The sequence below is a fragment of the Numenius arquata genome, chromosome 12 (assembly GCF_964106895.1).
Source record: "Numenius arquata chromosome 12, bNumArq3.hap1.1, whole genome shotgun sequence".
Taxonomy (NCBI): domain Eukaryota; kingdom Metazoa; phylum Chordata; class Aves; order Charadriiformes; family Scolopacidae; genus Numenius; species Numenius arquata.
The window spans coordinates 37,730,228-37,753,054 of NC_133587.1; the positions used below are offsets into that span (position 1 = coordinate 37,730,228).

The following is a 22,827-nucleotide window of genomic DNA, read 5'->3' on the forward strand; positions in this document are numbered from 1 at the left end:
GCCCAGCCACCTGCCAGCACTTCATCAGGAGTGGGGAAAAAAGCTCCACAAACCTAGACAAAGACAGATCCGTTTGAGAAAGAAAGTAAACTAACACTCGCCTCCCTACAGTGAGCAATCCCTTGGGAATCCCGAGCAGCGCAGGGCCGGCGGGCCCGCCACATGCCGGAGGCAGGACTCGAACCGGGGAACCCCCAGCACTTGGCTTCCACCCCACCCCTCCACGCGGAAGGGGCGAACCACGCATGCGCAGAGCTGCGGGCCGAGCGGGCTCACAGGCGAGCTCGGGCTCACAGGCAGCGGGCATGCGCGGTAGTTCCTGCCGGCCATGGGTGACGCGTTGCGGAGGGCGGAGTCGGGCACTCAGGTGAGGCGATGGCGGCCCACACCCTTCCTTCCCGGGTTCCCCCCAGCCGCGGGGCGCCGGGGAGGGTGAGGCGAGGCCGCAGACCGAGGAACTGCCGGGCGCACCCCTCCGCCGGCCCCGAGGGGGTGGCCACCCCCTCGGGGCCGGCGGAGGGGTGCGCCCGGCGCTTGCGGAGCCGCCCGATAGGGGCGGATGTGTGAGGGAAGTGCGGGGGGAGAAGCCGCGTCTTCCCGCCTCCGCCGCCTTTCCTCCTCCCGCCCGCCCTCTGTGTGAGAGGGGAGCGGGGTCCCCTCTGAGGCTGAGGGGAGCTGGGGGTGTTTGGTCCCCCCTGAAGCGTTTTGGGGTTGGCTGGAGGGCGGTTGAGGGCAGAAGTCCTGCCTTTGTGTCTGGGGTTGAATGCCTGCGATGGCGCTTCCACACAACACAGGCGCAGGCTGTCCAGGTGTTTCAGTAATCCTTTTATAAATGTTTTCTTCACCCTCCCACCACCACCACCACCCCCCCAGCGTTGGAGTGGATGCGGTGAGGAAGGTTTGGTTGAAATAAAGAGTATGGAAGGTGGAATTGCTTTTCTGCTTTTCAGAGAAAAGGGTGTTGAGGTTTTGTTGGCGTGTTTTGTTTTTTTTTTCTTTTTCTCCGCTGGATGGTTTATTTGTTAGCGACTTCCTGCAATCAGCAAGTTAATTACTTGGAGATTTGTATATCAGAATATGCTGAGTAGCGCACATAAAAGGATAGAAACGTGTGGTAATAAATACTTATTTCTTTCTAAAGCTCCATGTTTTTTCAGTGTGACTTGAGTTTTTTAGCCCTTTTGACACTTTAAAAAAAAAAACAAACCAGTAACAGCTGCCCATTATCAGGAAAAATATACACAAATTAAGGACACGAGTTGTGCTCTCTGCCCAAGTTGGTACATGTATTTGTCCACATGAGCCGTGCCAGCAGGGGATGCACAGGGCAGCAACTGCCTGGGATGGAATGGATTACCAAACCTGAATGAGGGAGGAATTGGTAACCAATGGGTTAAGAAAGGTAATTGTTCATTAAAGTACATGGTCCAGAAAAAATGGTAAAGGCCCCTGAAATAGAAAATACTTAATTTAGAAGAACACTTCTCCAATGCGTAAGATCAGATTTTAGTGAGAGGTATACCGAGACCGCAGTCTTGCACTCTTATTACTGAGTGTAATTAATACAACAAATTAGAACTGCTCGCAAAACACCTTTGGTGTATCACAGTAAAATAAATGATAAATTGCTTGCATATGTCTTCGTGCCCAAAGTTTACAAAAGCTCAGAGTGGTTATAGTGGTTGAAAATTAAATTTTGTCTCATACTCAAGATAGGTTTGTATTTGTAAATAGCCTGTAGGTTAGCTCACAGCCTCTAACAGAGTTAGAGTATTTAATTTAAATTTCTTTAACATTTTAATGAAGTAATATCTCATTCCTGACAAGACCTATGTGTATGCTTACATTTATGCATAGCTTCATTGAAACCAATATAGCGTAAGCATATAATGTATTATTCAATGGGACTGTCCATATGCATATTTCTTTATTAAAAAGATGAAATCGATAAATTATAAAAGACATAGTTGAAATATTTGAGCACCATCAGCCTTGTCATTAATTAAATTTAACCCAACCCTTGCCTGACCCTTGCAGTATAGCTTGTTTTCTGCACGTAGCTGCACATATGCGCAGTTTCTTGCTAGTATAATTACACTTCTGAAGAACACCTAAGAGTGAAGACCTGCCACTAGCAGGTTGCTAAAAGACGGCATTTTGTATAAAAGAGCATAATGAAAGAAGAAACTAAGATCTACAGCTAAAGTATAGAATCTGAAGTCTCTAATATGTGATTTGAAATTGTTTTGGTGTTTTTTTTCCAAGCTGTTCCCACTCAAAGGTTCTCTTCAGCAGTGCTGTGTTCTGTACACTGTCCACCACAAAGCTCGGGACACTTGACGTGCACCACCCAGATCACCCTTTAATTGCCTGTAGATCCCCCCCCGCCACTCCTCATTTTACAGAAGAAAATGTGAGCAGGCAAAATGGAGACACCTCCCCTGGAACGGAGCCAAGGTGGCTTTTGCCAATTTGGAAAAACCCCTGTTGTCCCTGTCTTTAATATCAGCAGAGGTGAGGGATGCCTGACTAATGCCTCATCTCAGCTTTGCTTCCGTCACTTCTGCTGTAGTGTGGACAGACCTTTGTTGGATTTGAAGGGAAATTGTTAGCTGTTTCTGCCAGGAACCCCGTTGCTCCCAGCGTGACACTAATGAGGCAAGTGCCTTTGGAGATTCTGCTTCAGAACTCGGAAGTAAATACAAGTTTGATAAAAACACAGGTGTGCTATCATCAGCGAATTATCATAAATTACCTACATGAGCAGTGCTCAGAGTAAGCACCTGTAGTTATTTAAAATGAATATATAAACTCATCATTTAAATAACCACAGATTCGTATTTAAACGATAGTGATCAATCCACCGTGTATTTCCAAAGCTCCAAGTAAGCTTAAAGAAGTGATAGTCTAAGAGGAGATAGTCTTAAGATGGGGGCGCATCTTTTCCAGAAGAAATAAACTGCAGAGTATGTATTAATTAATGTAGAAATAAATTTGGGAGCAGGAGGCTGCAGAAAAGACCAGCAATAGTTGTGGCTCTCGGCCCCAGCAGTGCCATAATCAAGCCCCCATGATCGCCGAGTGCCGGAGCGGTGCTTCCTTTGCTAAGAAATGAAGAGCATCAGAAAGCAGCAGCAGGCGGAGGTTTTCCTGTTTCTCTCGACTTCCACAGCCAGACGAGGGGGTGAGAGATTCTCGGCCTTTCTCTACGGCTGGTGCAGCCTCTCCTCACCAGGGGCCAGGGACGGGTGCAGGTGGGCACTTCCATGGGAGGGCTGCACGTGTAGAGTCTGCGATGGCCCTCGTGATAGTTGCAGGCTCCTGGTTTATGTGCCCTCAAATGCGTTCCTATATTCTTGTGTACATGAGTCCATCTGGATTTTTGCCATGTCGCAGAACCCTGCTGGTTCCCAGAATATTCAAGAGTTCACCATGTGAGTGTTTTCTGCACTGCAGAAACGTGTGAAACTTAACGGGAGGATCCGTAGATCCAGAGCAAGGTCACTTCAAGTGTTTCTATGGCCCTTCAGTGGATGTGTCGGAAAACTCTCCTGAATACATGTGAACAGGCAAACAAAGGCAAACACGTTGACATTTTCTTAATGGAAGGGAATGTTAAAATGTCAATGAAAATGTCACACTTAGATTCCCATCGTGACCACTTGAAGTAAATTCAGGGCCATTTAATGGAGTTTTATTCTACTATTGAAGGCAAACACGCATACAACTGTTTAAACCATTTTTAGGACAATTCAGAGCAAATGTTGCTCATCAGTGTGGCAGGAGGAAAGCAAGATAAGGCAGCGTGTGTTTAAAGGTGTATTCTCACTGCTCATTTGGTGACTGGGTTTAAGGAGGACGGGGTAAAACTGAACGGGATTTTTTTGTTTAAATCTTTAAATCACAGCTGGGTGTCTCAGAAAATGAAATATCTGGCACCAGGGTATGTGCTCTGGCAATGCTCTGAGCATCCTGATAGTGTCCTTTCCCGTGTGTGTTAATACACGTAGGGAATAACAGCTCTAGCACTGGGTGAAATGTTAATTCTTGGTTTACGAATGTATGCCAGAACTAGAAATAACACAAATTATGTGAATACCTGTCTACTTACTATGCAAATACCTCTCAATTTAAAAAATTGTCCATGAACTTTGGACTAATTTGTTTTACAATGGACTTACTTTACAAGGGGCTTTGGAGGAACTTGCCTTACAAATTCGAGCTTGCTTTTAGAGTCTTGCAGAGCCACTGGTGGCTAATTACTTTTGATCATTCTTAATCCATACTATGTTTGAACAAGTAACTATGATATAATAGGATTTTAGTCTAGAAGAGCCCTGTATAACTTTTCAGATGAAATGTACATGTTTTTACTTACAAGTGCTCAGAGGGACTGACTCAGGAGACTAATGATGGGTAATGTTTCACCTCAGAGCCAGTAGTTTACTGTGGAGGTGATGGTTATTACAAATGATCTTCTTTCCCTTTGTTCTGTGAAATGGCAGTGCTGCTGTATACCAGAGGCAATCCCTCTTGCTAGTCTATCTGTGCAGCTTTTTCTTTTTCTTTTTTTTTTTTTTTAAGCTTTATTTCCCCTAATGTATATTCTCTCCTTATTGCTGTTGAATCTGTGTGCTAATTGCTTGTAAGGATGGAACCTTCTGTTGCTGTAGTCCAGACTATAGGTTTCCATATGTATTTATGAAAACATTTTTAAAATCAAACTAATCTTTTGATGGGGCTGTCATGGAAAGCTCCCAGTTCTCAGAATCCTTTAAATTTGATTCCCAAGATCCATTTTTTGAGTTAACAGCATGTCTCTTCTGTCTTTTCTTTAAAAGCTACTTGCTCGACTTGAGGGCAGAAGTTCTCTGAAGAATCTTGAACCTTATCTGTTTGCTGAAGAAGGATTTCCTGTTCATGGTAAAAATTTATCTTTATCCCATTTCTGGAAAAGTGTTAATGTAGAAGTATTCTCAGAGCAATATGACTGAGATAAGCATACAAGTAGATCTTTTTGCCCTGGATTCAGAATTTTAATTGTTGATGTAGTTTTTTGTGAACTAGATGAAATGGAATAATGCAAAGTCACCATTCCAAACATTATTAAATGGACTTTAAAATATCTACTTTATGGGTATCAAAATAGGTGTAGGTGAGTAAATACCAAGCACGTTGGTCTGTTTCTAGTAATTTTACAGGAATTTGTTCTAGATTCTGCCATTTAACTTTTTTTTTTTTTAATCAGTGGTCTAAAAAAACACCACAAAGTCATAACTGCAAAAATTTGCAAAGAACTTGAGGTTTAATAAATGGCAAAGAGTTCAGTGATATGGACTGGTCTGGATCAGTTTGGAGAAGGGGCATGAGCAAACAGTATTTTTCAATAAAGCCAAGTCATCAAGCCATGCGGTCTTGGCCTGAAAAATCCTGACTATACTAAGACAGAACTTTGGAAGCAATTCCATTATGAACATAGGTACTAATCAGCTGAAATGAGTTCCCAGATACTGTTAGGATCAAAATGGCTCATATAGACTTTCAGTGAATAAATGAGAATTTGAAATTGGAGAAATCGGGCTACCTCCCAGTGATGCCAGTACAACAAGTTTAAGGCAGATTCTTCTAGCAAGAAGTTTTGAGATCAAGATTTGGATGTTTTAATGAAAGAAATTACTGAGCTAAACAGAAATTAGCACACTTAGTAATTCCTTGTTTATTCAGGAAGTCAAACTGGTTTTCCAGATTGTGGAAATTCACAGGATTTCACAGTGGAAGAGACTCTTGATTATACAAAACTAGAAATATATAGTAAAAAAGGAGTATGAATGGCAAACTGAAAGGATCATGCTGTGAGGTACTACAGTAGTTGAATGTATGTATGAATGTATGGATTTCATATGAAAAGTATGTGGCTGCAGTGGTTATCAACATGCTTGTCTGCAATTTGAATTCCCACAAATTACAGAAGGTTCAGAAGAAATAGCAGAAAAAGCAATAAAAAGAATCAGGATAATTGGGCGAGAGATGATGCTTAGTCTACAAATTCAGTCACTATGACACTATTAGAATATTATTTTGCAGCACTTGCGAATACACTAGGGGTTTAGCAATATATGATTTCTGCCCCTGATAGTTTCAAGTATGATATAACAAAGATAAAGGGCAGAGAAATACTGGTAAGCCCTTGCAAATGGAGCAGCGAAGATTATTTAAATACTGAACTGCTTTGTTACCCACAGGAAGAATCAAGAACCAGTAGTGAAATTGGTATATGCTTCACTAGGCTCCTGAATTCTTAACAACGTTTTTAAAAGATGAGATACTTTTTGTTTTGAAAAAATGCAGTCATAGAAAATGCTGCTCTTTCAGGCTGTTGGTTTGTGGTTGTTTTTATTATGGACTTTATGCACAAGAAACAAATGTTTGAGACTAAAGTGGCCATGTTCTGGTAGAACAGAGTATAAGAAGTCTTCCTGGGGGTCAGTAATTGCCCTTGTGATCACAGTCCACAGCTTTACATATTTCCATTCATCAAATTATCAGCTTTGATCTTAAAGCTAAGTTAGGTTGTTCATGTCTGTCCAAAGGCTGTTCCAGAACCTTAGTTCTGAGATGGCTGAAAACCTTCTAAATTTATGACTGGTTTCTCAGTGCCAACATGGTCATTGAGCTTCTGAAGCACTTCTATTTTCCTTCTGCTTTTAACAAATGGCATCAATTATTATCTGTATTGGTCATGCTTTTTGGCTGACATTAGTGAAGCTGCGTAACATATTAGCACAGATCTTTAGCTTTATGTGCATAAATGGATTTCAACTTTTATTACATTATTTGTCTTTTAATACCACAGTATTTATGTGAGTCCATGTGTTATTTGGTTGTGTGTTCTCATTATTCAGTCTTAAATCCCTGTTGAAGACCTACCTCTCCATTTGTCATGAACTTGACTTTTAGTAGGTCACTGCGGAATACTGTAATACATTGCCCATGAAGTCCGTACTGAACAGCTCTTAATCTAAAATGCTATGATTAAAGCCATGCAAAGACCTAAATTATTCTTCTTCCTGACAGTATTTTAAACAAACAAACATATATATGAAGTTTCATTAAACTATCCAAACTTTACATCATAGTTAAGCATTCATAACATGTATGTCAGGGTACTATAAAATAGGAACAGGTAATATAGGTACTGCTGTGATATTCTAGTCACTGCTTCTAATTATGATGGACTTGCATATTTAAGAATACATAAGCATATTAATTACATACCATTTAAATTCTTCTGGAATGGAGCAAAAGTGACACGAGCTTTATATAATCTTCCACTATTGCCAGTCATATTTCTCCTGTGCCACTGGTATGAAGGTGTGGGTGTCAGTATAAAGCTCTGATGTTCAGCAGCAGTATGACACCCAGCATTAATTTGGAATAAATATTAGGCCTTTCTGCTTCACTTACGCATGGTACAAATATTAGTGACAGCTTCTGCACAGTATTGTAAATTACTAGTCCAGTAACTTCAAGGTATCTGAGGATGTGAAACCTGCAGAGCTGTTGCCGAGTGTTCTAATAGCCTGTTTGTAACTGCAGCGTCAGAAAATAGTTTAACCAACATTTGCTAGTGTAATGATTACAGACAAAACTTAAGACTTCTCATTCGAAAGATAATACAGAACTGATGGCCAGGACTGAGCACAATGTTTCAATTAAAAATATATTAGTATTACATAAATATTTAAGTTTATGCAACATCATTTAGTTTCTCCTGTATTGCCATTGCATTGCAGTGGACTATTGTACTCTTTAATCTGACTGTAGAGCCCAGTTCAAGCTACCGTGAGCCAAGTAATGTCTTGGTTGACTCCTTAAAATGTACTTCTTGAATTTGTCAGTGCTGAATTTCATATTAAATCATTCTGCTCACCCATCTTGATCTGTTAAATCTTCACAGTTTTAAGTCTTTGTTAACCCAATTAGTTTGTCTTCTACACATTTTGCCAAGCTAATGGAACGTTCATCTGCTGTTTTTAACATTGGGCAACACCAATTCCAATAGGAAAATTTCCCATTAACTTTCTTCCGTGTTAAAGTGTCTGTTCCTACTCTGCCTCTCAGACTGTTTCCATCCTGTAACAGTATCTCTTTACTAATCCTCCTTTTATAGTATTTTGACATTAATGGATGATGCTAATACTGATCACTAAGTTTCTTCCATGACCTTTTGTGATGGTATCAAAGGCTTCTTGAAAACATTGCTGGCCACACTTCCTCCTCTGCTGTGTCATGGTTTGTCCTCTCGGATCCAGAAGGATGAATTTCCCCTCTTATCTTACTGTAACAGCCTGGTGGCTAATTTAATAAAACCCTACATTTATAGATGTTGCTATAAATGGCTTCTGTTTTGCACCCGTTCTTCTTGTGGGCAGCCTCTTTGATAATCATGAAGGCACAGAAATCCCCGGCTCCCTTGAGGTTTTCTTACAGTCCAAGCTGTTACTCTTTTCAGAGTAACTCAAGTGTTTTGGTCGAACTACAACCCGGGTGTGTATCTTGTTCAGCAATTTTGAGCAAGCTTTGAAGGGTGTCTTGCTGTTGAAATGTACGAACCGCCACCACAAAAGCTCCTAAGAATGAGTTTTCATTCAACGTAGAATTTTTACTGAAATAAATTTGTTAGTTCTGCCAATAAAAGCTCATCCAATGTTATTCTGTGCATTACAGCTCCCTTATGTAAAGTTTTATAGGAGGTAACACACAGACATCCTGATAAAATATCTTCAAACAGATAGTCAAGCATTTATTTCAATTTTTTTTGAATCATTACCAAACAGTAACTCAGATCTGCCCACTGCTGCTTCTGAGTGGCCATACAGAGTGCTGTTTTTTCTTAAACAAGTCACATTTTTCTGTAAAGGTCGGTGAAGCAATCTGTATTGCATAGTGGCCCAATTCAGCTCTTGGTCTGGATTCAGAAATGCCAGTCAGGGTGGCAGACATCTTCTGCCAAAGCCAGTGGCACAGAAAAGATACACTTTGTTCCTCATCAAGAGCTGCCTTACGCAATTATCATAGAATCATAGAATGGTTAGAGTTGGAAAGTACCTTAAAGATCATCTAGTTCCAACCCCCTGCCATGGGCAGGGACACCTCCCACTAGACCAGGTCACTCAAAGCCCCATCCAGCCAGGTCTTGAACACTTCCAGGGATGGGGCAGCCACAACTTCTCTGGGCAACCTATTCCAGTGTCTCACCACCCTCACAGGAAAGAATTTCTTTCTAGTATCTAATCTAAATCTCCCCTCTTTCACTTTAAAAACAATACCCCTTGTCCCATCGCTCCACTCCCTCATAAAGAGTCCCTCCCCGTCTCTCCTGTAGCCTCCTTCAGGTACTGGAAGGCCGTTAGAAAGTCACCCTGGAGCCTTCCCTTCTCTAGGCTGAACAATCCCAGCTCTCTCAGCCTGTCTTCATAGGAGAGGTGCTCCAGCCCTCTGATCATTTTTGTGGCCAGATGTTGGCCAGCTAGACCAGCTCCAACAGGTCCATGTCCTTCCTATGATTCCTAGGACTCCAAAGCTGTTCTAAAATATTCTAATAGACTTGAAATATGAGGGAATGACCTACCCTGCACGTTTAGGAGGAGTTTTTCCAAGCCGGTATCTTATCCTAACAGGGTGTGGTTATGTCACTGGCACCATAAATGTGACAGCAGAGCAGCTGCTGGCTGCAAGTGGCAGAGTTGGACATTGCAACCTCTGAACAGGAAGAGAAAATGAAGAGATATGTTATAGGAAGTGTAGTCATCTTTCGTCTCAAAAGTGGGAAGAGCCATTCAGAACAGATAACTAAGGGTTTGGCAGGCAATAAAGCATTTTAATAAATTTCGAACATTGAAAAATTCAGGAAAATAGAATTGTAGTTGTGGAGCAGCAGGAATTTCATTATGGAGAGGCGGGCAGTCCAAGTGTTGCTGAAATGGATAGAATTGTCACATCAGGTGTAAATTGCTTTCAAGGCTTGCAATGGGTGAAGAGCTTAGTTTCTTCCCCACCACCCTCCCCTCCTCATCCCAAGCCACATCTTGACATTATATGCACTTATGAACAAGGACATCCTCTGGAAGTTGAGTAATGACTTGAAAAACCCTGTTAAGTCAGGCAGGCACAAACACGTTTAAGTAAAGTTGCAATTAATTCTCTACTCTCGCATCCCCCCTATGAAAAGCTGTTATGCCATTTGCACTTGGCAAGGCCATAGAAATCTCTCACCTTCCTGCAGTTACAGTTGTGTGATCCTCCTTACTGCATGGCTTTACCCTTCTGCCTAAAATCCAAAATGTCATAAGATCCAGTTTCCGAAATTAGAAATTTATAAAGAGCAACTAATAAATTAACCTTTTTTAGAGTCTTGTTCTGATACAAGACATAGGATGACTTTGGAAAAGTCAGAGTATCTTGCATTCACATCCAACAAAAGGACTGGTTTTCTAGAAAAGCTTAATGTTTTTTTTAATTAACATTTTAAATTTATGTGATACGTATTTTCTTGACCCACGTGGATCAGGCAGTTGGGCTGAGTCTGTTTATGAACTTAGATCTTTTGCTTCAGCCAGTTGCATCATTGCCTGTAGTTCAAGGCATCTGTGAGTCCCCCTTGTCAAAAGAAGCAGTTTCATGCAATGATCATCACAGAAGAATATAAGTGCTAAATAAATATGTTGGTGTGCTCCTTACTGGTCACAGATTCCTACTGGTATCTTGTGACACGTGCAGATACTGAACAACCATATAGCAGACATGAAATGCTGAAGGACAGTCTGTGCTATAAAAACAGATGTGCCAACAGGATTTCGACCTCTAATATATCAACTTTTTTTTTGTTTTGCTTGTCCTCTACTTTTTTAATTTTGTGCAGAATGTAAATAGATGGTTTCTCAGCCATCTTTTGTGTAGCAGCTTCCTCTTCAGCCTTCATCTACCTGTAATGATAGATGAAATCCAGTTGCCAATCTTTTACTGATATTGGTGTCCTAGATGCTATTGGCAGGGGTTTTTTTCAACCTTTGTTTTCAGTTGATTTTCTTCACTTTAGAGGCCTTTCTTGAAAATTGAAATTTCTCTTGGTAGGTGCCAATCTGGATTTAAACAATTTTATGACTATCAAGCTTTAAAAAATGCATTTTCCAGTTACTGGAATAGTGAATATTGGTTCAGTAAACACTGAAAACTGAGCTATAAATTCCCTTACCTGACAGCTTGCTGCTTTGTTTTTGAACAGGAGATGTCATTGAATTCCACGGTGCAGAAGGAACAGGAAAAACAGAAATGCTTTATCACCTAATAGCCCGCTGCATCATCCCAAAATCAGGGGGAGGACTGGAAGTAGAAGTTATGTTCATTGATACGGACTACCATTTTGATATGCTTCGTCTCGTTACCATTCTTGAGAACAGATTGGTGCAAAGGACAGAAGAAATGATAAAGCAATGCCTGGGGAGGCTTTTTCTTGTGAACTGCAATAGTAGCACCCAGTTACTTCTCACTCTCTACTCTTTAGAAAACATGTTTTGCACTCACCCCTCTCTCTGCCTTTTGATTTTAGATAGTCTGTCAGCTTTTTACTGGATAGACAGAAGCAATGGAGGCGAGAGTCTTAACTTGCAGGAGATGAATCTGAAGAAATGCGCCAACTTTCTTGAAAAGCTTGTGAGGGAGCATCACTTAGTCCTCTTTGCAACGACGCAGACACTTATGCAGAAATCTACAAACTCTGCAGAAAGCTTTTTTCCTTCAAAACTCCAGCCTGAAGCTGATACAGACTATAGACCTTATCTTTGTAAATCATGGCAACAAATGGTAACCCACAGGATATTTTTCTCTAAGCAATGCAGTTCTGGCAACAGCAAAGGTTTTACAGTCATTTCTTGCCACCTCAAAAGAAACCATGTAGTAAAACGTTCATTTAGTGTTGCAGAATGTGGAGTTCAGTTTTAACTTCAGTTTCTTTTTTAAATGTATAGCAAATCCTGGTGCCTAAGGCCTGATTAGATCTAAGCGGTTTTTAGTACCTTTTAAACGAGTTGGTTGTTGCTGGGCGATTCAGAATTTTTGTGACCATTTTCTTAAAATTTAGTGAAAGGCAGGAAATGGTATAAAATTTTTGAACTACTGTAGATGTTCAGTCCAAACTAGCAAAGAATGTTGAAATTACTTGTTTGTACTTAATGCATAAAGAGATTAAATCAAGAAAATTAGAACCCAAGACAGTTAAACTCCTAGTATCGTTCAGTGATCTAACCTATGTGATAGGCCGCCAAATGCACTGATTTCATTTCTGGGTCTTAACTGCTTTCCACTCCTCCTCTTCCAAGCTACAGAAATAGGAGCCTACTTGTCCGTGGGGGAGATTGCAAAAAGGCGAATGTTTGCTCTTTATAAATATTGGTCTTGGTTTATTCCCAGTAGCCCAGGGCACATGAAATGCATTCGCGACTTTGCCTGAAGAAGAGGATTCATTTTCACAGCCTGTTAAGTAGTGGTGATCCTGACCACACTTCTCCAAGCTTGCGGCCTCTCTTGGAGAAACAAGAAGTGCAGGTGTTTCGACCCTTAGAAACAACTAGGTTTGAAGAATCTACAGCTATCGCAGGAACAGAGGCCTGATTTCCATAACTGAAGGAAAACTAAAGCCCCAGCTCTGGGTACCCATGAGTTTGTGCCGCATGCAGCAAGCAGTTTAGTCTTTGAAAATAATGGGTTGTTTTGGGTGTGAGGGGTTTTTTTTGTTGGTTTTTTTTTTTTTAAGATGTATGCAAAGACATAATTTTTTCTCTTCCCTCCCTCATTCTTCCCTCCCACTTCTTTCCCTTCCCCCACTCTCTCTAAGAAATTCAGGAATGCCATGCCTCTGGTCTTTACCAATATGTATTTGCCACATGTAGAACATTTGTGTGCAGGATTTGGCATGCAACATGTTGCAATTCTGGCAAAGAAGATTCAGAACTTATGGGAAATGCCCTACAGTTCTGGCAAAGAATACCATATTATTTATTAACCTAGAGTGCCCTTTGAAAGCTTCAAAGTGCTTTACAAGAAAGAAAATTGCACACAGTACATTCTTTAATACAAAAACTTACATTAGCTTACAAATTTAAATTACTTAAACAAGGGGAAAATATTTCTCACAGCAATATTCGTTCAGTCATGTTGCACAGCATGTTTTATAGTTTAGATTGAGCAGATTATTAACAAAAATGCATATTAAGAAGAAGCATCTAGCACAGTATCTTTTTGAGGAAGATGCCTTAAAAACTCTAGTGTGAGATATTTACCTTTTAATTTCCTGACTTCTGAAGCCAGCTTTTTTGAGCCGAACGTCTATCTGGATTCCCAGCAGCGTATAGTTTGGTGTGTGCACCCAGATTTCTTTATATAGTCCTAGTAGCGTGTCTATACTGTTGTCTATAGAATTTGGCATCTCTGTGATTTGGCTGGGTTTTTGCAAAGATGCCGAGTGTCCTCCCTCTGAGAGCAGCCAGCACCAACGGTTTGGGGAGGAGTGTGAGAATTATCAGCTTTCGCTGGCCCAGCCTCCTGCAGCACGGGGCTCAGGGAGCTCGTGAGCAGAGCCTGCGGGCAGACCGGTCTTTGATGGCCATCGGTCAGACCTATCCTCCATGGACTCATCCAATCCGTTTTTAACTTACTCGCCCTTCTTGAGTCCCACCCTGTCTTTTCACAATGAGTTCAGTTTAATTAGTCTTTCTGTGGAAAAACTTGGGGTTTTTTTCCCCTCTTGTTTTAAACCTGCCATCTGATCGCTTCTTCACACTGTCAGCTCTTTTACTGTGGCACATGAGCAAACTTTGCCTTTTCAACATCTCCACAGAGGTGATGATTTTATAGACTGTCATTTCATTTCTGCTTTCTCTTTTATCATCACCAATATTTATTTTATTTCAGAATTTGCATAAGTACCCAAATAGATGAAAACCAGACAACTTAACTGTTCAGCCTAGACTGGACCCAAGTTAGATGGTTTAACATGAGTAGATGCTTCCACTGGGAATTATGATAAAGGACATACTTGCATTTTTTGGTAAAACAACTAGGAAGATTCAAGTAGAACTACAAGACTTCTAAATGTGAAAATTATAGAACTACATAATTTCTACTACAAAAAAAGAAAGCAATCCCTTTTTCTATCAGAGAGTACAGCTCCACTGAAGATTAACTGCTTTGTAGAATCATACTTGCTAAAAAATCTGTTTGAAAAAAAACAATGGAAATGGTCTGGCATTCCCGTCTGGAAAAAAAAGCTTTTATATTATTCACAATGTAGTTTTATCTTTTGCATTCTACTATAAAATAAATGCCTAAATTGAAATGAAGCCAAAGTTCTAATTGATCAAAAAGAGCACCTCAGGAGATTTTGAAATTTCCCCGCTTTATTTTTGCTTTGAATGCAGACACATTTTTTTTTTAATTCTCTGGTAATTGTAATATTCCTGCTCTGCACATTTGTTTGAGATGTACAGCGAGCCCAGCTTTCAGAGATGCTGAGCATCTGCGTATCCCTGCGAGCTTGCAGGAGGGAGAGGCCGTATGCAGTCTGGGAGTGCACTGACCTTATTCTCTGCCAAAATTATGCCGTTTGGAAAAATGAACCTTGAGGATACAAGTCTAAGAAAGACGCAGCGATGAAGAACCTGGGAAGCAGCAATTTTGTTTGTACCTTAATTACCTGTGGGTATTAAAAATGCCTTTTACCATTTTTTCAGTGGAGAATTTTCTCCATTAAAACTACACAGAAATTGTAGTTAGTGGAGAATGCAGTTTCTCCTCCTTAGCCAGGAACAGTGTATTAAACGTAGCATTATATTTAGTATATCATATTAAATTTAAAGTCTCCTCTTTCACCTAGACCTAAGTTACCGCCCAGTCTCCAGCCCACTCTCTAACCCCGAGCGACCGGTGCTGCCACAGCTCCGTCTCCCAGGGAAGAGGCCCGTCTGGGGTTAGTAGCTCTGTGCCGCTGGAAATCAGCCCTGCAAAGATAAGTGCCCCTGCATGTCATTAAGTATGAGGACAGAATGCGTATATTCCTAAACTCTAATTTATCCATTCTTAGAAATTAAAATCCTTTCACGTCAGTTCTTCAGCTCAGTGTTGTATTATTAAGGCTTTTGTATGCAGAGGAACTTTTTACATTCTTCACAATTTTTGTTTGTTGCTTCATATGCAACAATGAATTAAAGCAGCAAGCTTGAAATAAAGAGGAACCAGCTCACCCATTTTTCCTCATCCTTTTTATAATGAGAGAGCTTTTTAGCAAAAACAAATGAAGGTATTTTGCAGGTTTTATATTTATTTCTAAATAAACTGGTATTCCCTGTGGACACGTGGAAAGAAAATGTCATTTCTGTACTCTGCAAAAAGTTTTTTGTATTCCTAGACTTTTTAATAGAGCAAATAAAATACAAATAACAGTTTGCTTGGTTTAAATTTCTACTTGCACAAAAAAATTCAAGTTTCCTTCTTTTTATGTAACTGATGCCAGCCAGTTCATTTTCCATAGAGTTTGGAAATGGCAGAAGATAAAGGTTCCCATGTGCAAACGTACCTGCAGTTGTGTTTTTACTGGAGAGTACTGGACACAGGCAGAAGGTAGTACTGTTTTGATGGCTGCTAGATACGAGGCTTGGACTGTGTCCTCAAGGGAACACGACACTGCAGTTATTTTCCGTGGCTGCTCTAATAATTCTCTCTTGAACCTCTTTATTCAGATGTATTTTTGATATGCAAATATCCTACTGGGGCAACAGGCAACATCATTTTGCTATCAGCAAGCCTTATGCCAAACTTAATGCCCACCTCAGGAGAAAGCCACGCCAGGCCACCCAGCTGGAGCTTGTGTAGGAAGCTGCAGTGAATGCTCACCTGCGTAAAAGCTGCAGACACTTCTAGTGTTCCAACAACCACAGAACAGCATAGGAGTTGTGCATTTTGCAAAGAAGGGGAAACGCTAGAAGAGCTTGGAAGCTTTTGGCAGTGGAAAAAACTTTCAGACAGGGAAAGGAGCAGACAGTGCATCTGCACGATCTTCTGGATAGAAAACTCCGATGCCCTGCAGCAGCCTCTGAAATTAGAGGTCTGGCCATCCCTGTGCGTGAAAGGAGACGGCAGGATGGCACTGAGCTATGAATAACGTCTAGTAGGACAAAAGGATTCTTGAACTGCTAACGAAGATGTCTAGCATGGTAATGCTTTCAAATATAAAGCTGGCCATAATTGACCTGCAGGTTCTTCCCACCAAGGGACGAAGCTGGTGATGGATTCCACTATGTAGATGCTGTATAGCTTATTTATAATGAAGATGTAAAACCCTGCTCCTCTGGACCCAGGAGGAATTAAATGTAAAAACAGACTCCTCTTTTTTTTTTAAAGATTTTTTTTTCCCCTGCAGCTCTAGGCATCTTCCCAGCAGTCAGCACTTAGCTCCAAAAGCACTCGCAGCTTTCTATGTCGGGACCGTGCTTTACTGGAAATGGATAGTTTTCTCCTTTGCTGAGAGTTTATGTACATACACTCTTTATTACCAGCGCAGACTGGGATATCCGAATATAAAAGATTGAAGCCGTGTGATGCATCAGTGTGACTGGTAAATAGCTTCGGAGACTTCATTCTGCGTGCAGTCAGGAGTAATGTCATATTGGAGCAGATGATTTTGAAGAAATGTGGCTGTGACTTCCCTTGGGAAAAGTCTGGCAGCCTTCCCTCTGCTTTCCCACACTTGTTTTGCATCCTGTCGCCGTACCTGTGTGGGCCCCGGCGCTCGGGGATAGCGGTGACAAGATGTCACCGCCTTGCCAAATGCTGGTGAACAGCCACGTTCTGGATCTTGGCACTCTCATACTGCAGGAGTTGGCACAACCACCAGAGTTTTTAATTTAAACCATTTGCCAGGATTCTTTCTCATACATCTAGCTGGGCCTGTGCTAAGGACCTCCCAGCCCTGTGGGGAGAGATGAAAGAGCAGAAATCTCTGTTTCTGAGTATAAGAGGGACAAGATTTTTAGACCATTGCGACAAAAAGAGGCCAAGCGAGGCCGTGAGGTTCCCGGCAGTGGCAGGTAAACGTCAAGGCCTCAAAGGTGGCTGGGTGAAGATCGAGGGACACGCTCTACGTCACCCTTAGCAACTGGCCATGTTATGAGGAAGTGAATAGGATTTTTGACTTGGGATATGTGCATATTCTCCCACTTTATCATAATGCTGAGAGAAGAGCGTGCTACAACGAGCAGTACTGTCTCTGAAGCGCATCTCAAAAGCTCTGCTCAGACTCCATCACTGACAGTTCTGTATCCAGCCCAACATCTCCATGGACTCCCAGCCTCCTCCTCCCCAATAGGAACGGCGGTTCCTGCAGAGATCAGTGAACAACATCACACTCCCCTTCACTGGAGGCGGGTGATGCTGCGCATTGGTAGATGGTGCTGGGCATTGTCATCTGGGGCAGGTTTGAGCCCCACTTTCCAACTTTAAACAGTCTTCTGCACCCTTTGAACGGCCAGACCACCAACTGCAAACCCATCCTCGGGACTCGGTCAACGCTGCAGCAGGACCATCTCTGACCCCCAGTACCTTGTGCTCTGTGTTCACCAGGTTCAACGAAGAATCCTTTTTCACAGATGTGCACAACTTCAAGTATTATCCCACAGTCATGTAACGAATACGCCGTACTGGGACCATGCAAAGAATGGGTTAGAAAATCAGTGTGTGTTAGTGGAGATCTCGTCAAAGTAAGTTCATTTCCCCTCAGTAAAATCTCAGGCAGTTTTAACAACTCTGAAGCTACTTTTGACTTGCAAAATATCAGCAGAGTGTTCTTCTGATCTGTTGAAGAATGATTGCAGAAGGAGGTAAACAAGGCAGCACGTGGCCCACCACACTTCACAAGGCACAAATATGATCATGGAATCACGGAATTGTCAGAGTTGGAAGGGACCTCTAGAGATCATCTAGTCCAACTCCCCTGCTAAAGCAGGGTTGCCCAGAGCACATCACTCAGGACTGCATCCAGGCGAGTCTTGAAGATCTCCAGAGAAGGGGACTCCACGACCTCCCTGGGCAGCCTGTTCCAGGGCTCTGTCACCCTCACCGGAAAGTTTTTCCCTCATATTTGAATGGAACTTCCTATGTTCCAGCTTGTGCCTGTTGCCCCTCGTCCTGTCACTGGGAACCACTGAGAAGAGTCCGGCTCCATCCTCCTTCAACCCACCCTTCAGATACTTGTAAGCATTAATAAGGTCTCCCCTCAGCCTTCTCTTCTCCAGGCTAAAGAGTCCCAGCTCTCTCAGCCTTTGCCACAAGGAGACCCACAACTTACTATAGAACAGCTTTAGGAGCACCAAAAAATTACTTATCTTCTCAAGAAATATAAAATGGGATTTTTAGGTACAGAAATTACTCTAGTGTGTTCCCAACATTGTAAGGCCAGGAGAGCCTTCTCACTGTGACAGTCGTGCCATTCCAGCTGCACAACATCAGGTGGTGTTAGTCAGGTGAATACCAGCAGGATGTCACTTGCTGGGTTCCCCTTAGCCCCCCTCAGACTGCAGCACATCTTTACTGGTTTGGTTCATGGAGAGGGTCATGTCCCCCAGTGAACACACTGGCCACAGCAGTGGGGTATGATGCTGTTTCCTAACTGGACCTCAGCAGGTTCCCCACAGAGACCATTATAGAAAAATTGTTGCAAAGCTGAATAACGAGTTAGAGCATATTAATTTCTCATCCGGCAAAGATATCAACTCCCACGGCCAAACCATCCCGAAGCTGGGCATTAACTACTGCCCAGACCGAGTAGGGAAGTGAGAGGGGAAGTGGTAGAGAAGAGGGGAGGCTGTTTGGGGAACTCCTTGTGGTTTTGCTAAAGGATGGGAGAAAGGAAAGCCGTATGGTCATCAAAAGCTGGCAGGCAAAGGGCTCCGTTTCACTCAAGCCTCTAGAAAAATGCCCACAGTGGTGAGGAACGGCTTAGCTGGAAAGAGCAAACAGACTCTAACATGGGCAAGAGGCTGCAGGAGCAGCTAATGTCCACCATGAAGAGGAAAACCTGGCTGGAGAGGACACACCACCAGAACTGGTGTTCTGGTCCTCTCAACTCTTCTGTCCCATTGCCAATTGCAGCTCCTGTCAGAGTTCCTTCCAGCTGAAGGTAGGACACAGTTCAACCCCCTTCTGGCAAGTGGGAGGCTGGTGGGAGGCCACCCTGTCCCCATGGCTGCTGAGCAGTCTTGCCCCACGGTGGAGAGCTTTCGCTTACAAGGTCATGATTGAACTTTCCCTCATCCCTTATTTTAACACCTTACCTTTGTGGTTCTGCAGCGGGACCACTGCCACTGTCTGCATTTCAATTACCAGGTGCATCAGTGGCACTTTTCTGACAATAACGTCACATTTTGCGAAATTATACCGTGCTTGTATTTTCATCCATCAGAAAAAAAAATGATGGTATTAATAAAATTTATGAATAACCTCAGGAAATGATCTAGAGCAGTTGCACAGGCGATGAAACTTCAGGAGCCAGTAGAGCCGGGTATTTGAATAGCCTGTGCAGTTAAAGGAAGGGACTCACCCTCTTTAAAATCCATGGGGACATTCAAAACACGGTTATCCTGCAACCCCCCTCACGACAAACCCTGCAGGCTGATGCTGCGCAGCCCTTCCCATTGATTTATGTGGCCGGCACCCGCGCTGCGAGCACTTTAAGCCTGAAGTCCTCGGCTAAAGATTAAAATTTCAGGATCCCCGTCCCTCAGAGCAGATGCACAGAAGTATTTGCTAGTGCAGTTGTCCTTTCCGTGGAAGCGTCCCGTGGGGCGCCATAAGCATCCTAACAACTGGCTGAACTTTCTCCTTGGCTCCCACAGGTGTGGTTAAGTGGAACAGCAGCCGGTTCTAGCTGGAGGCAGGCAGGTCTCAGCTGTGTGGGGCCCTCAGCAAAGGCTTCATCTCCCACCACGGCCTCATCTCCCACCAAGCGAGTAAGTGGAACCTCCCTGGACTCAGAAGGTAAATCCTAATGCGCCCTATTTTTGCCATGTTTGCCACAGTAGCAAATTGGCTTCTCCCAGGAGCGGAAACGTGAGTTTCTGACATTTCTCAGGTCTTTGCTGGTTGCGGATTGACTCACACGGACATCAGCAAACCACCCCAGCGACCGACTGCCAGCAGCACAGCCCAAAGGAGTGTTTCACCCGGAGGTGCCTGCTGGGAGGTCCAGCACAGAGAGATGTTCCTCCTGGCTCGTCTCCTCTCTAGATCACAATGTTCCAATGCGGTGGCAGGGACTCCTAACCACAGTCCCGCAGCACAGAAACCACCAAATAAACTCCTTTCTCTCATATTGATCAAATTCCTCAGTTCCACACATGGCTCTGCTCTGGTGGGATCACAGACCTGTGTTTTACATTGAAGTCACTTTTGTTTTGTAAAGAAACTCAAGTGTTTTTGCTGCTCTGAATGAAGGACAGAGGTTGTATCTACCAGCTTTGGTGACATTTTCCCCAGGCCTAGGAGTACTGGCCATGAACTGAATGTTAACGAGTCACAGCAGCACAACAGAGGGTTGAGATTTCAAAACAGGCTTTTCTTTTTGTGTTTGTTTGGGGTTTTATTGCCGCTACTAATATCTCTTCCAGGAAACAAAATTTCCCAATACTTCCTTTTCTGGGAAGTCATATAATGTGTGTGGTATCCTACCCACAGGAGAATTGAGAGGCGAAAGGCAAGGAAGGGACAGAGTCTCTGGGTTTATTTTCTGGACTGAAGCCATCCTCCAGCTTGGACTGTGCATTACACGACAGTGTTCTTCCACTGGTGGATTGATCAAAGCTATCTCGGGCAAATGGGAGAAGCAGGAGGCAGCACCAGAAGACAGCGCAAGCGGAGCTACAGTCAGAGAGGTATTTAAATAAACGCACTGGATATAAAGAGAACGGAATTCTGCAGCGTCTGAAAGGCAAGAGTAAAACTTCGAACTATGCCTTCTGAATTTGCCCTTTTACATACACAGCGCGGCCGAGTTACAGCCTGAAGATGGAAACATGCCGTCACGGAACACCAAGGCTGATTTTCTAGATCTTTTTGTCCCACACCCTGTTTTCTCCAGGAGCAGGGTCTAGCTTCTAGGAAGATAAAGGTAACACAAATGAAGGCGCTTTCTGTCAGGACAAGAAATCACCAAATACCAGTGTTAAAGTCCAAAATGTGCTGAGTTCCCAGTATTTAGAATTGGCGGCTGTCTGATCTCTGCTCTGGAGGATTCCAGCGCCACTGTTGTCCTGCCATTTATTTGAAGCCAAAATCATTGTTCTTGGGAACCAGGTAGGTTTTCAGACTCTCTTTCCAAAAACCACTCAGCATAATTATGGGGTAGGATGGACTAAAACTAAAATGTTAATTTTAGTCCCCCGATCAGAGTTTGCTGCCTCTAGGATTCTTGTGACCAACACCACCACACAGACAGGACAGGCGGCATTTCAGCTTGCAAAGTCGTTGTGATACAGAACAGAACATGCACAGGGGATGGAGAAACCCTTTAGCTCCAGCAAGTTTAATGACAACTGAAAGCAAGGTACGTTTTCTTACGCTGTGGTCTCCCATCCCAGATTTCCTCCCGGTCCGCAGCAGTGTGCCAAAGCTCCGAGCTGTGCCTTTTGTAAACCACAATGAATACAAGTAGAGACTGGAGCCTCATCTCATTGTGGACTTGCCTTGTTTCCCCACAGGTCTCCTTCTCCCTACTTCATTGGCTCAGATACTCTGGTAATCCTGGGTTGGGTGACATTGGGTTTTGAATGCAGAAGAAAAGAGAGGTCAGAGCCTAGTCTTGATACAAAGAACCAAACCACCCCCAATCCTGTGCAACTGTATAAAAGCCTTAAGTGCTACTGAATAAAGAGTTGCCTTTTTTGTAGACTTATAGCTGAGGGCCTTGCTCAAGTATCCATTTTTAATGAAAAGAAACATAGAAGACAGTCAAGAAGGCACCTTGCCAAAACTTCTGGCACAAAACAGCAAAGCTTAAAGGTCTGGTTTAAGATGATTTAGCAAACACAGGTCTACAAGGCTTGAGTATAGTGCAGCTTTGCAAGAACAAGTGGCCTTCAGCCACAAAATGGATTCCATAGTGCTGTAGGCTGGGTCCATGTTCGTTTCCAGCCACTAGGTCATCACAGTATTGCTAGTTTGCTGGCATTTTGTGTAGTTAACATTCACAGAGGCCATGGTAACTCCAGAGCAACCTATAGATTTAAATGCTAATGTGTACAGCATAAGCAAAACAATAAACCTATCAAAAAAAAAAACCAAAAAAAACCAGAATGAAACAATGAGAAGAAGCAGATACAGACAGTAAAAATGGAAACATTTCCCCTATGAATATTAAAAAAAATAAATAATTAGAGGCTAATAACCAATAGAAGAAGTCTTACTTGTCCAGAGAGGCTTCTCCTGGAATGGTAACTTCTTACTTATCACCAGACTCTGGATAATCTTGCCCACAACAGACTGCTTAAGTAATGTAGATCTTGTCCGTATTTATCAGTTCTCATTGTCTGGCCCTAATGATGTTGTTTAAGTTCGACTTTGCACAGAAGCCACGACAGAAATTCAGTAGAATGTGCTGCTCGGTTGGCAGGACCTGGGGTTGTCAACACAGTGAAAGGATCTCAGCTGCCCAACACAAGTTAAAGTTGCCTCCTGCCAACCCACCACATGCTAAATTCCGGTAAATTGCTTAATTAATGTAACGAA

General features: G+C 42.7%; 1 protein-coding gene across 1 annotated transcript; it reads left to right on the plus strand.

The window, feature by feature from the left end:
* The first annotated feature begins 328 nt into the window (after positions 1 to 328).
* Positions 329 to 14,389, plus strand: XRCC2 (X-ray repair cross complementing 2). Its single transcript, XM_074157527.1, has 3 exons — positions 329 to 367; positions 4,842 to 4,923; positions 11,285 to 14,389. The coding sequence occupies exons 1-3, from the start codon at positions 329 to 331 to the stop codon at positions 11,998 to 12,000; spliced, it is 837 nt and encodes a 278-aa protein (XP_074013628.1). The 3' UTR covers positions 12,001 to 14,389.
* Positions 14,390 to 22,827: the final 8,438 nt, after the last annotated feature.

What these genes read in the sequence shown, in the direction of transcription:
- XRCC2 (XM_074157527.1), top strand. Translation starts at nt 329, where the DNA reads ATGGGTGACGCGTTGCGGAGGGCGGAGTCGGGCACTCAG. An exon ending in GGGCGGAGTCGGGCACTCAG is followed by an intron (nt 368 to 4,841) that starts GTGAGGCGATGG and finishes TTTCTTTAAAAG; the next exon opens with CTACTTGCTCGACTTGAGGG. An exon ending in AGAAGGATTTCCTGTTCATG is followed by an intron (nt 4,924 to 11,284) that starts GTAAAAATTTAT and finishes GTTTTTGAACAG; the next exon opens with GAGATGTCATTGAATTCCAC.